Source organism: Euleptes europaea, chromosome 16, assembly GCF_029931775.1.
Source record: "Euleptes europaea isolate rEulEur1 chromosome 16, rEulEur1.hap1, whole genome shotgun sequence".
Classification (NCBI taxonomy): domain Eukaryota; kingdom Metazoa; phylum Chordata; class Lepidosauria; order Squamata; family Sphaerodactylidae; genus Euleptes; species Euleptes europaea.
In genome coordinates, this window is record NC_079327.1 from 46,771,328 (window position 1) to 46,785,686 (window position 14,359).

Here is a 14,359-nt window from a genome sequence, read left to right on the forward strand (position 1 = left end):
TGTATGTAAAGCAAAGAAAGAGAGAGAGAGAGAGCACAGGAAAAACGAACGCCCCCTCCCCCAATGCCAACATTTATTTCTAGATATATGCAGTACAAACGTTTTAAGAATTTGTGACAAAAGACAATTTAAAAAGTCAAAATCATAAAACTTGTAAACTGATAAACCTGAAGTACATATTACTTATGGAAAATATCGTTAAAATAGTACCACTATGAACTAAACTGCCTGAGTTTTCAGTTTGTTTTGTGAACATAGAGAAGATTTTAGCACAGTAAGAACAATTTCAATCAAAACCCAGTGCCATAACCAACCAGCCATATCACAAGGAATTTCCCCTCTTCTCTGGAACTTGTGTTGTGCTATCAAAACTCTTGTGCTAGTTGTTCAAACAAAGGGATGTTAGAGGCAGATCATAAATCATTTGGCACAAAGTTATTTTATCTGGGGCATAAATCCAAGTCTGTGTCAGGATGAATAATGCAACATTCCACCAATCAGGTATTCACTTTGATTGAAGAGCTTTCTTTATATCATTAACCTCCATCTATAAAGCAGGGAAGAAAACATCTAAATTAAATGCTCTCCAATAATTAGCTATTCCTGCTTGGAACACCTAATAATGCATGCTTTAAAGATGTAGCAGCGCATTGCATTTTCAACTTCAATGTTACACAAGGGGTCAAAAATTCAAACAGGCAGCACCATATTGCCCTCACAGCTAATCATAGGGCTGCAACATTTAAGAGGACTATGTACAGTTCAGGTCTCCCCATCTCGAAGCAGGAATTCCCCTATGAAGAAACATGTTAGACTGTTCTAGGTGACAGGAGGAGCACTAGCATGCATTCCACACCCACATGCTTGGCAGAGCAGGGCTCTCCTCCCCTCCTACTTCAGCCCTCTGAAGTTTTGTTCTTGGGGATCAGTGGATCCTCAGGAATCGCTTAGGGGGCAGAGTGGGGCATTGCACTGGAAGGAGAGAATGGGCAGAAATCACTGCTCCCTCTTCCAAAGATTAAAGGGCCATTCAGTCTTCAGAATGGTGAGTGGTTGGATACATTCCAGTATGTTAGGAAATATCCTAATAATAGAAAAGTGTTTTAAGTAAATTTCACAGTTCTGAGACGCATTTCATCCTCAATGTTAAAAATAGATGCCACATTTGTAGGACCAAAATTTCCTTTAAAATACTTCTATTTGTACTTTTAATTTATGATAGTTATTTATCTTCCTTAAACATTTCTCTCTACAAAAGATGCTTCAGACCACAGATGTACCTGTAATGTACAAGTACCTGTAATCGTAGCCGGATCTTCTTTTCTTCATCTAATTCAGACAGCAACTGTTTAATTTCTTTTCTAGTAAAACAAAATATATATAATTATATTACCATGTTGGAGGCACATGCAGTTTTAGTTAGCATTACTTAACAGTTTCCCCTACATTTGTTTTGCTTCTGTGAGTTATGTTAGAAATCTTGGGGTTATCAACGTGACATTTAAGCCAAGACTCTTACACCATGCAAAGCCTAATTAAATCATCATCATGTGACTGTCTGAATGTAGCCTACTTCACTAACTGTAATAAGCTAGGTCCCATCAAAGCAGGATCTAAAGTTAATTCATTCTGAAGCTGGGGAAGGTGGGAACAGACTCCAATAAGGACAGCTCAAGAGCTTTTCAGTCTTCCACCCATGTTAAGAATAACCAGAAAGGGGAAGATAATATATTTCTAGAATATGATTTCAAACTAATATGAACTGTAGAGAACTGCTTAACTAAATGAGGGGGCTCCTCCAAACCATTTTTCCCCAATTTTGTCTAGGCCAGGTATGAAAGATATGTTCAGCTCAGCATAACTTTTGCTTTTGAGACAGATGGAAGTGCCTACTATTTTCAAGTTCATCAAAATTAATAAAAAGACATTCTTGAAAATACAGATTACAAATAGAATACACAAGAATAAATACCAGTTGAGCTGAAAAACCACATCAAATTGTATATTTGGAGTGGCAGCTCCTTGAGAAATTATTTCATATTGTTATACTAACTGTACAATCCTAAGCAGAATTAGTTTAATAGGTTCAGAAGGATGTAACTTTGTTGAAATGTATTTACTATGTTGAAATTGATTTATTAGAATACTTGTATCCTGCCTTTCCTTCTGGCGCAAGGTGGCTCCAATCATTTCATCTTACTTCATATACTCCCCATCTTACTTACCTACTGTCCATCCCACTTCAATTTAAAGTTCTCACATGTTTGATTAGATAACCATGAGATTACAAACACATGTGGATTTTACTTTCTTTTAAAGAAATTATAATGGCAATAGAACTCCAAAGAGTTTAATGCAGTTATTTTTATGGGGTTACGTTTTCTTGCTTTCCCATTGTCCTATATCAACCTTTTCATAACACCTTGTCAAGTAAGAAGGCAAGTGACAATCACACAATCAAAATATCAATGGAGAGAAAGAGACATGGACTTTATGAATTAACATATGGGAAGAGTTAGTACACAGTACCATGCCTAAAAGGGATTAATTACACTTACTTCTGCTGATCTTTCATTGTTTCAATGATAGTTCGCAGCTCCTTGACTTGTGTTCTCAGCTCTTCCAAAGCTGCTTCACTTTGGCTGGACTGATCAGTCTTTGGCTTTCCTTCAGTACTGAACAAAGATGGGGAATTTGATCGATGGCCCGCTGCTCCTACTGAAACTGAGTGAAATGCTGATGAAGATGAAGATGATAATGATGATGGAACATTGCTTCCACTTATCAAGCTCCCTGGCTTGGTAGGCAGTGAAGTTTTGTTATCAGATACCTATTAAAACAAAACACAGGATCATTAGGGTTACCAATAATGAAAAGCTCCAGTTTCATAGCTGTTTTTCTCCATCCAGTGGCCATGCTGAAAGACCTTAGCCTGGATGTTTTATACACCACTCAACTATGTCTTTTCAAAATGTAACATTGTGCTGACATGTGACTGCTATGGGAATACTGCTGGACAGACTGTTCCCCAAACTGCTATTGTTGACCAGAAAAAATATCAACATAAACTGGGTTAGTGGGGTGTGGATTGATAAATACTCCAAATGGTACACAACACAGAGAGATTACATTATTAAAAATAAGAAATCAAAATTGTGATTGCATTTTTATTATAATGTCAAATGCATCTAATCAAGTTGGCTCTGCACAAAGCAGGTTTACAAGCTTTACCTGTGCTAGAAACAAGAGAATGTAATATAGGTGACCCTAGTTGCTGTTTCTAACATATTATATAGTATATGTAAAGTCTAAAGTATACTGGTCTGGATTGTATGTAGATCAATAGGACCCCTGGAATCAGAAATGTTGCATGATACACATTTGAGTAAAACTGAGTACAAATAAATAAAATTGGATAAAACCATCCCAAATCAGCCATTAAGGAAAGCTACACACCATTCACGATACCTGATTGCTAGCTGTAAGAACCTTGCCACTGATTCAATTATTTTTGGGTTTTGTGTGGTCACAAGATAGGATGTCCTTTTCACCAGAGAGCCATTCCCTGTTTACGAACAGTGGGTCAATGAATTGGGATCAGCTACAAGCATAAAAGCAACAATTGAAAAGGACATGCACAAGGGATTCAATTTCACCATTCCCACAGGGGCAAACTCTGCCCACAAATGGGATTTTATTAAATCACATGGAGTTGTACTTACCATGGGGAAAGACATACAGGATAGAATACTTAGGGTTGGACCCAGACTAGCAGGTGCAAGGATTTCCACTTGAGTGTGATTTTCCTGCTTCCACACTCCTGTGGCAGACCAAAATGCCCCACCCCCAGATCTTGTTCCTGAGGGTTCCCTCTCCTCCCAGAACTGAATTTCAGGGGGAGGCATTTTGGGCTGCTGGGGGATGGGAAAAGGCAGGAAAACTGTGCTCTTAATTGAAACTCATTTCGTTTGTGGTATCGCCTCATCCAAGCCTTACAGTGCATTCCTAAGGAGAGTTACTCCAGTCTAAGCGCATTCATTTCAATGGGCTTAGACTGGAGTAACTCTCCTTAGGAATGTACTGTTAGTTTCAAAATGGGAACAAAGATTCAAATCCGTACTGAACTCTAAAATACTTTGGGCAAGTCACTATGGAATGCTCTAGATATACAGCTGAGTACTACATGGGCTTTAGGCTCATATACATCTGTCACTACACACAGAAAATAATGTGTAAGCTAGATGTGTTTGTCATCTTGACTTGTCTTTCATCCATTTTGTAAGAAAGTCTGAAAAACCAGGTGATCATGTGTCCAGACCATAGGAACTGAATTGTGTGTTCGCTGCCTAATGCTCAGGTTATCATACATCTATGTGCAGTGACAATACTACTACATCAGGCATTATATGTATCAGCTGTCACCACAGTAAAAAAATTCCCAAGTAACTTACTAGTGATATTGTAACAGTCTTTGCTTTCTTCAGTGGTTCAGCTACTTTGTGTGGAAGTGAGATGTGTTCTTCTTTCTCATCTTCAGGACTTGGTGAATCAAAAAAGTCAGGACTTGAAAGTGAAGACTGAGGGGGGGGGAAAGAGAATATTTTCTTTCTAAATATATTTCAAAAGAACATGCTTATTTGCAGTAAAAATTAAACATTACTCTATTTTAATCCACAATGTCAATATATGCCAACAACTTCCTTTGGATCACAGTCCAGTTCAAACATTTGAACCACTTAAATTGTACTAAATTCTCTGAGGATTGACAAGCAAAATGTTTCAGTGATGGTTTCTTTTTAAGGAAAGCTGGTAGTGAAGGAGACGCTTTGCAGTTAACCTCCTGGCCAGGTAAGCAATCCGACTAGAAAGCCATGTGGTTGCTTAATTCATACAAAGTCCCCAACATACGATATTTTACCAGCATCCTCACGCTTCAGGTCTATTCAAAGAGGGCTAATCATGAAGCAAAGTCAATCCTGGGCTGCAGAGAAGCATGAAGAGATATGAAAATTACACATAGGGAAAAACTGACAGAAGGTGAAGCCATGCACAAATGAATCAAAGATGCAATACGTTTGTATTTGCATGGCGTTACTACTACAGAATCTGGTTGTGCACCTTAAGGCCACTTTAATATTTATTAACTCAGCAGGACTCCACCATTGTTTAACTGAAAGAAACCATTTTTCCCATTATCTGTTAACACTATTTTTCTCCACTGTTTATTTTTCTTCATTTCATTCTTTTCATTCCACAGAGCACTCTTGTTTCTCTTCACCATCAGCCCTTGGTTATACTCTTTCTTTCTTCCCATCCAATGCTACTGATGACTTTGCACCCCAACTACATCTTGTTAGATAACATCCAGAATCCTCCCCACAACAAGCAGCAGACAGATACTCCGTGAAGCCTACAAACAAGCAACAGCCCTCATCTGGATTTAGCTATCAACAGTTGTTGTTAGACCCATCCCCCATGAATGTGTACAAAACTCATAAAAAGGGAGATCTAGTATCCATTAACATAACTTGTCATAGTAAACACCTTGGTAAGTATGTGTTGTGTGAAATATTCTCTTTTGTCTCTCTTGAACTTCCTGCCAATCAATTTTATTGGGTGAGCTCATATTTTAACTTTATAAAGCAAGAAAAAATTCTCTCTTCCAACTCACTTTGCCATTCATAATTGTATAAACCTATGTCATGTTCTGTCATGAGAAGGGGTGGAGCCTGGACACATTTTTTTTGTCCATGGAGAGTCCCTTTTTAGGAGCCTCCTAGCCCCACATGGTCTCTTCTACTCCCTTCAGCTCTGGAGCAGGCAAGGGCCTTAACTCAATGCAAACACTTTTGGTTTGAAGGCTTGACTGGGGGGGATGGGACTGTTTTTACTGGGCTTCTAACTCAGCATCAATACCTGACCCCCTCAGGTCTGACTCACCCCCACTCTGAAGAAAAAGATCAGCTCCCTCTGACAGCAGCCTCACTTCTGCCCAGTTCAGAGAGTGAATGCCTTCCATCTCTCTGCAAGGGCCTATATGCTTCTTGTACGGTTGCCCGGCTGCAGCTTTCAACCCCTGGGAGGAAGTGGGGGCAGGTCCTGACATTGTGCTGGCATGTTGGTGTCTCTTCAAGTAAAAACTGTGACATTTTTAGCCTCTCTAACATTTTTTTAAAAAAAACCTCTATAGTTTTACCATGGAGTGCTGGAATGGTGCCAGCATGCACTGCTTTCCCATTTCCTCCTGCTGGCACCTGAGTTGCCAGTGGGCAACAAGCTCAGATGCCAAGGTGGCCTGCCTTTCTTAGATTTTTGACAGAGCTCCTGCCTTTCCCTGTGTTTCCCCCAGTTTAATCCTGAGGCTTGGGGTGTGCCTGAGAAATGTAGGCCTGCATGAACATTTGCAGTAAGGCCAGAGAGAATCATGACATGCCCCATCCCATTCCCTATTTAGGTCTTTTCCTAACTAAAAAGTTCAAAACACTTCAACCTTACCTTTCCTAATCCACAGATCAGTTTGGCTTTATTTTTCATGGTTCCCACCCCCCCCACCATTTCAAAGAGATCTTTTCATGACCAGAACAGCACTCCAAATTTCCAAATTTGTCCACACCATGGACAACAGGTATTCAGGTGTTGTAATACTTTGTAGAGATTTCCGGCTGCTTCCCCACAGTGTAATTTATCCATGGAACTTTCAATGCGCCTGCAATCGGCACCCACATGACAGTTTTCCCTGCACTTTTTCTTGCCTTAGCAATAAAATGAGAACAATGACAGAATATATTTGAAGACGGTTCAGAAATTTCAATTGGTCCAAAATGAGGTGGCCTTGGCTACTACAGGAATCATATCACCCCTCTGCTGAGAGTGATGCACTGGCCACCCATCTGTTTCTGGGCACAAGTGAACATGTTGGTTCTTACCTTTCTGTTAAATTGTTTTAGATCTGCTGTTATATTGTTTTAGATTGTAATGGCCTCTGGCCTTATACAATACATTTGACTTTGACCTTTCAAGCCCCAAGTGGCTTGGGGCTAGGGTCCCTGATAGACCATCCTCCCATGCCTTCCAGTTAAGATCTGCCTCTCCAGCCTCGTTCCCCATGCCCCTGCCTTCAGAGGTGAGGTGAGTGACGAGTAGGGGCAGAGGGGCACTTTGTATGGTGGCGCTTTGCCTTTGGAATGTCCTCCCCCTAATTTACTTTCTTTCAGTCTCCAGGCTAGAACACCTTTTTAGCCAGGCTTTTAATTCAGGGCTTATCTAATCAACCTTTTAATGATCTGCTCTGTTTTATGGATTTTTATGCTGCTTGTGTTTTTTTAATAGTTTTTTTAATGGCTTGTGTTATATACCGTGTTTTTTATTTGTAAGCTGCCGTGAGCAGGACTCTGAAAAGGGGGCATAGAAATATTCTAAATAATAAATATATATTTTATTTATTGAAAACATTTCTATGCTGACTTTCCACCTGAATAGGGAATGCTGACATTGAGCCAGTTTTTGCATCCGTTGTATATAAATGGCGTTTAAATGACATAAAAGCAAATGCCAGATGCCAAAGAAATTTGTCAAAAGAAATAGGCAGGATGAAAATGGTAATTATTACCATGCACATAAATTCAGCAACAAAAACAAAATGCATATTTGTGCATCACTATATGGCATACCCTTTTTGAATATTTTCCCTTACAGAATACTTACAGATGTAAATGACTGAGATGGCGGTCTTCTGCCAGTAGCTTTCGGTCTGGTAGTTGTTGGGTGGCTGAGTTTCTCTGCAATGGGTACTACAGAATCAAACCCTTCCAGATCTTAAGGACATGGGGAGAAAACGTGGATCAAAATCACTCAAGGTGGTAACTAATTAGATTATTTTTTTTAAAAAATTCTATTTTACATTTCTGAGTTCCCATACTGTAGGACTGATCTTAATTTTATGCGCAGACATACAGAAACCTTTATCTTTCCTCCCAGTTAAACCTTTAAATGGTTGAGGAAATAATTAAGCACTGGATGTTTTATATCCAATCTATATGAGATGAATGAATGACTATTCTAACAGTGCAGTCCAGGGAACCACAGCGGTCGGGGAGCGGTGTGGCCGTGGCACCGCTGCAGCACCTCTAAAGAGGTTTCCCAGCCGCCGCGGGTGGCGGGAGGGAAGGGGTTTAAATTTTTTAAAACCCTAAAATGGAGGGAAAGGCCCTATTGCAAACAGCGATGCTGCACTATCAAAAATGGTGGTGCAGCAATGCCGTTGCGTTTGGGGAATTCCCAGTGCGAAAAGGGTTAGGAAGCTGCCTAACTGCAGCTCTGCCCCCCTGGAACACCGCTGCGGGGACTTGCTGCGGCGGTCCAGGGGGGCCAGCGGAAATGACTCTACACCGGCATCCATGCCAGTTTGCATGGTGCAAATGGTACAGACACTGCCATAGGGGTTACGCTGGCTCCTAAAAGCATTCACCCCCCCTTCAGGATTGCACAGTAGGAGTATTTTAATAAGCAATAGTAACAGAAGGAGTATCACACTGTTGCAAATCAAAAGAAATCACAAGAACAGCTCTTTTTAAAAAAGTATTTGCACCATAATGTTTAAAAATGCTATGGTTCTTCACAGCCAAATATTATGACAATCTGGTTCTTGTAGGTTATCCGGGCTGTGTGACCGTGGTCTTGGTAAGCAGATTAAGACAATCTGCTTCCCATACTCCCCAAGCAATTGACCCCTTTGACTCCTGATGATTCTGCTTCTAATCAGGTTTATCAGGTACTTTTAAGTCCTTGTCACAGTGAAATGTTGCACATTCTGTTATTCAGTATTTGGCAGAGTATGAAGTTGACCTTGGGCCATTAACAGTACTCTCACTCAACCTACAGAAAGACAGGCTAAGGCAAACCATCTCCAAACGTCTCTTGCTTTGAAAACCCTACGGGGTCGCCGTAAGTCAGCTGTGACGGCATTTACCACTACCAAATGAAGTTGCAAGATTATCCTTGCAGAGATAAGGTGATAATAGAGATAACCTGTGTTTTCATTAACCCTACTGAGACTGTGATGGACACTAGCCTAATAGCTATTATCTGATGCCTATGTCCAATTTATTACATTAGAATATTTTTATCAATAAAGCAACAATATATGCTAAGGAAGCTCCTGTGAAATTATATTTTTATTCTTATAACTTTATTTTTTTACCAAATAGTTAGTTAAATACTTACAAACTGGATAGTATCCAACAACAAGATGATTATCATGTAAATGTACCAATATATCTCTATTCATAATTCCTATTAATGCTTTATTTGAGCAATAAATAATCTGCTTGAAAGGCTGCAATCAAATTACATCAACAGTGATACAGCGAAGAACATAAAGGTCACACTCAGGAAAGGGTTAAAAGGTTCACATTTTGTTGTCAGTAAATGATGAGAGCATCTGAAGGTTAAACCACCTAGTTTATCAATGTAGTTTTACAACAACCTTTCTAAATTATTACCTGACCTCTTCTGCATACTTATCTTTCTCACACACACACACCAAGTTTATATTATACATGTACAGGTACTCAGCACCACCTCCTGTACTAAAGCCATACTTAAATGTTGTTGTTTTTTAAAGTGGGAATAGAATGGAGATAGGGCTCTCTGCCCTAGGGAGCTATTGGTCCCATTCATACATTCTGTACTTTGACTGGCAGCAATTCCCTTCAGCCTGGGGACCTTTCATATGCAAAATATGTGCTCTTCCTCTCTCCCATCCATCTCTCTATTCTTTCATATTCCAACTCAGAACCTGTTTCTTGCACAACACCTCAAACGAATAGCAAAATCTTCATAACCAACAGAAAAGAACCTTAAATATGAGCAGCTGTATTTCCTCACATCCATCCCATGGATAGGATTCAAGGCATCTCCAAGCACAGCAGGATTTCCCTGCCTTCTTCCCTCTTGCTGCAGCCTACTCCTCTCCCTGAAATTCTGTTCCAGCGACTCTCAGGAACAGTGTGGGTGAACAGTGGGAAGGGAGTATCAGCAAAAATCATCCTTCCCTCCTCCAACAATAGAAGTTCAATTCCACTGATAGAAAATCTGTTCTGCAAGAAGAACAGCACCTTTGGATCCAGTCTCTCGTTACCCTGTGCCTTGCCTTTCTTTTGTCCCTTTTTTTTTACTCATCTAAATTTAGACTATCCTATCCAATGGTGATATATAAAATTAAAGAAATTTCTTACCCCACAGTACTCAATTGGATATCTCACTTTGAATGGAATTTTGCTAGCTGCATGTTCCTTTCAAGCAATGAAGGTCACTACAGATTAGAAAAATTTGCACTCTCTTGGCTTAAAGGAGACAAGTGGTAGCCTTTATTGATTAAACTGATGTAAAAGATAGAGACTGAAAAATAGTCTGTGGGATGTCAGTGTTTTTAATCCCGTGAAATGATTTTTTGCGTTTATATTGTGCTACTGTTTCTTAAACTATGTATAGATAACTAATTAAAAAAAAAAACTAACTAGAATTGGAAATTAGAATGTTGTTCATATTAAGAATAAAGCCTCAATTTAATTGAAATACTAGTGATTGGAATAAAGATAATCCATCACTATCATTGTCAACAATATTGAGTGGAAGTGGGGGAAGAATGAGAGATATTCTCTTGTGTTCACAAGGATGTCCAACATGGCTCTGATCTCTCAGAAACAAGTCATACTGTACAATTCCAAAGATACAGAGATACACACTTGAGAGACCTACAGAAAACATTTTTGCAACTACAATATCCTGCTGATATGGTGAGAAAGATGATTGAGAAGGCCAGAATGATACCCAGGCACAACTTACTACAAGATAAGCCCAGAGAGAATGACAACAGAACACCTCTGGTTGTCACTTATAGCTCCCAACTAAAACCAGTCCAACGTATTATTAAGGACCTACAACCAATGCTGGATTGTGACACTTCCCTCGCTGAAGCACTGGGGGGGGGTCCCTTTCTTGCTTACAGACAGCCGGCTAACCTAAAACAACTTCTCACCCATGATGATAAACTACTTAACAGGAACATGGACTCTGGCACCAAGGCCTGCAACAAACCAAGGTGCCAACTTTGCCCTCATATAGATTCTAGGAACATCATCTCTGGACCCACCAATGTCAGCCATACTATCTCAGGTTCATACTCCTGCTCATCTTCTAATGTAATTTATGCCATCACATGCCAGCAATGCCCTTCCACAATCTACACTGGACAAACAGGTCAGTCTCTTAGACAAAGATTAAATGGACATAAGTCTGACATCAGAAACCACAATATTGAAAAACCAGTGGGAGAACATTTCAACCTTCCAGGACATTCTGTTGCAGATTTAAGAGTAGCAGTTCTCTTACAAAGGAATTTCAAAGGGAGATTGGAAAGAGAAACTGCTGAATTACAGTTGATATTCAAACTAAAGACAATGCATTTACCTGGGCTGAATAAAGACCTTGCATTCATGGCTCGTTACCTATGCTGATTTCTCCACACCCATCTCTCCCCTGGACATCACAGACTCTTCTGCATACCACACCTAATCCCATCACGCCTGCTATTCACATTGACATACTGTTAACATTTACATACTAATACTTGTCTGAATTCACTCTCCTCTACTTAAAGACAGATGGATTCACTTTCTAGCTGTATCTGAAGAAGTGAGCTGTGGCTCACGAAAGCTCATACCCTGCCAGAAAATATTTTTGTTAGTCTTTAAAGTGCTACTGGACTCTTGCTCTTTTCTACTACTGCAGACAGACTAACACGGCTACCCACTGTGTACAATTCCAAAGAAAGTTACACCCTTCTATGCCCTTAGAAGTGTGTAACTCTGCTTAGGGTTGAATCCATGGCTGCCTTTACCTCTTAACATATCCCATGACATACCATAATAAAAATCTCAGAATTATTTATAATGCTTGTATTAGTATTCAAATGAAAAAATGCATATTGACATGAAATTCTGAAAAAGAAAGGTTACATCCTGTGGACAGGTTTCTATCAAGTCTCTGAATGTGCTAGAAACTAATTTATGAATAATAAAATCCAGCCATAGAATATGCTGCTCTCAGAAGAGTTTAACTCATACAGACGTTCTATGTATATTCCATTTTATTGAGGCTGAAAAATCATAATCATAAAATCATAATCATACAAAAATTATTCTTCAGGGCATATAGGGTGATTAGTTAACAAATGTCATTTAACAAACCTGGGTAATTCTATTAAACTGGGAAGGGTGGCGTGTACATTTTTATGATAAACAGACCATGAACAGATAAATTATAATTCAAATTTCACAATTTTTTCACATAGGAAACCAAACAGTGCACCTTAACGATTTATCTTCCCTTATTTTAGGTAAACATTGTTTCTTTCCTGCACCCTACTAACCCATCCTCTGAAAAAAAAAACCTTTCCTCTGACATACAGAACTTAACAGCACCTTTTGTGTAGTGTCTTGACACTTCTTTAATCTATTGACATGCATGTGCCCTTCTAAAATCTAAAAATTGGTTCATCCCACAGACCAGTCTATATCAAATTAAAATTGTAGGGGAAAAAAGATTATACTAGTCTCATGTTGCTCTGGAGGAAAAAAAGAACAAGTTTAAAATAATGGGTAGATCCCATGGATTTCAAATCCATATCTGTACAATGGCAGTAGTCCAGGTGATCCAAGAGGTGCATTTGGGTCATGATGAACAGTGGCTTTCATGTTCTTTCCAATGAGCTCTACAATCAACCCTCTGGGAATCCCTGCATGCATAAAATGATTTCCCTTCTAAGAAAAGAACAGGAAGCTCTTCATATGCAATTGTCAGACTCTGATGTTGGGCTGGAGTCCAGGACTGTCTCCTTCTCAAAAGTTCCTTTAGTAGGGCTTGCCCTGGGGGAACCTCAGAAGACAGTGAGGTTTACAGCACCCTCTCCCACTCCTACCAGTAACCTCTCCCTAGTTGCCTTAGGTGTGGTTTTTGGCCCTACCTCCCTTGTTCTCCCAGGGTGCACCTTTTTAAGGGTGGGCCTGGGATAAGACAATTCTGGCTTCACCCACTTTCTCTATCCTGGGGGATGGGACTATGTGAGTGGCAGGTCCTAGGCCCACGGAAGAAGCTGCCTGCCTGGGATCCCATTTTCCCTGTCCCTCCTCCCTGGGAAGCCTTATAGGGGTTCTCCTCTGGCCCGTGCAGTGAAGGAGGTCACTGCAGCCTGTTTCCTGCCCTTCCACAGAAGCCTTCCTAGCTCCCACAACAGATGTAGAATAGGCCATCACCTGTGATGGATTCTGCTGCTCCACTGCCACACTTGTTGCCGCATGCCTCTGCTGCTGGCCCTTGGGGGCTGGCTGCTGGCTGGCCACTGGTCTGGCCAGCATCTCTGGGTGTCACGGTGAGCTGGGAAGCGGCTCCTGTGGCAATTTATTGGGCTTCTGTGGTCCTCCCTGGATGGTTCCCTTGGCATGGTCTGAAGGCCTCTGTCTCCTCAGAGGTAGGTGCAGGGGTGGGAGGTATGACCCTGGCCAGCAATGCTTTGGGTTACATGTTGTTTTGGTCCAAGGTCCATGCATTCTAATTTACACTAAAGATGGATGTGGCTTTTGATTTAACTTGTAATGATGGTCCAAAAGTATTTATTCGATCTTTAGGACAGCAACACTTTTAATTGTAACAATGAACGTTTATGCATTGTGGATGTGCATAAACTAATGCACTATTTTAGAGGAACTAGATTAACAATTAAATAACACCTCTTAGTCTACAACAACTGTATTAGCGACAACAAAACAAAACAGGATGTCAAGAGAATGATACTATCATGCCGCTCATTCTGAAGCAAAATAAATGGCAGGACAGACAGAAGGTGGAAAACAGCCTTACCATCATCAAGTGAAGAAGAGTTACCCATGGTAAAAGGATGTAAATGGGGAAAGCTTGAAGAAATATGAGTAGAAAGGAAAAGAAAGGCATCACTGGAAATGTAGAAAAAGAAGAGAAAAGAAAACAAGGTGTGAGGAGGAAAGGGGAATATGTTTTCTCTAGACACTTAACATTAAGAGACTAACAACTTTTTTGAGAGAAAGAGGTGGGACCACACTTCCATGGCAAATCTAAGAACAAAAATGTCTTATGTGCCAATAATCAAATTTGAAAACAATAAGCACAAAATTAATGTATTAAGTAACTCTGCCTTATTAGATTAAAATATCCTAAATTTCCATGCTAAGAAAATTACATCAAGTCAACCCATCCATCTGGGAGTCATGTTAAAATACGCTTGCATCAAATTTACAGTCAGCTATTTCCATTTCACACAAAGTTA

General features: G+C 40.0%; 1 protein-coding gene across 2 annotated transcripts in view; it reads right to left on the reverse strand.

Moving 5' to 3' along the window:
- Positions 1-53: 53 nt before the first annotated feature.
- Positions 54-14,359, reverse strand: part of SH3KBP1 (SH3 domain containing kinase binding protein 1) — a 133,145-nt gene continuing 118,839 nt past the window's right edge. For both annotated transcript variants that reach the window (XM_056861727.1, XM_056861726.1), the window contains 5 exons: positions 7,705-7,814; positions 4,452-4,577; positions 2,559-2,830; positions 1,298-1,361; positions 54-547 (listed from right to left, as the gene is read on the reverse strand). In XM_056861727.1, coding sequence (XP_056717705.1) covers positions 506-547; positions 1,298-1,361; positions 2,559-2,830; positions 4,452-4,577; positions 7,705-7,814 — 614 coding nt within the window. In that variant the 3' untranslated portion in view covers positions 54-505. The remainder of the gene's footprint in view (positions 548-1,297; positions 1,362-2,558; positions 2,831-4,451; positions 4,578-7,704; positions 7,815-14,359) is intronic.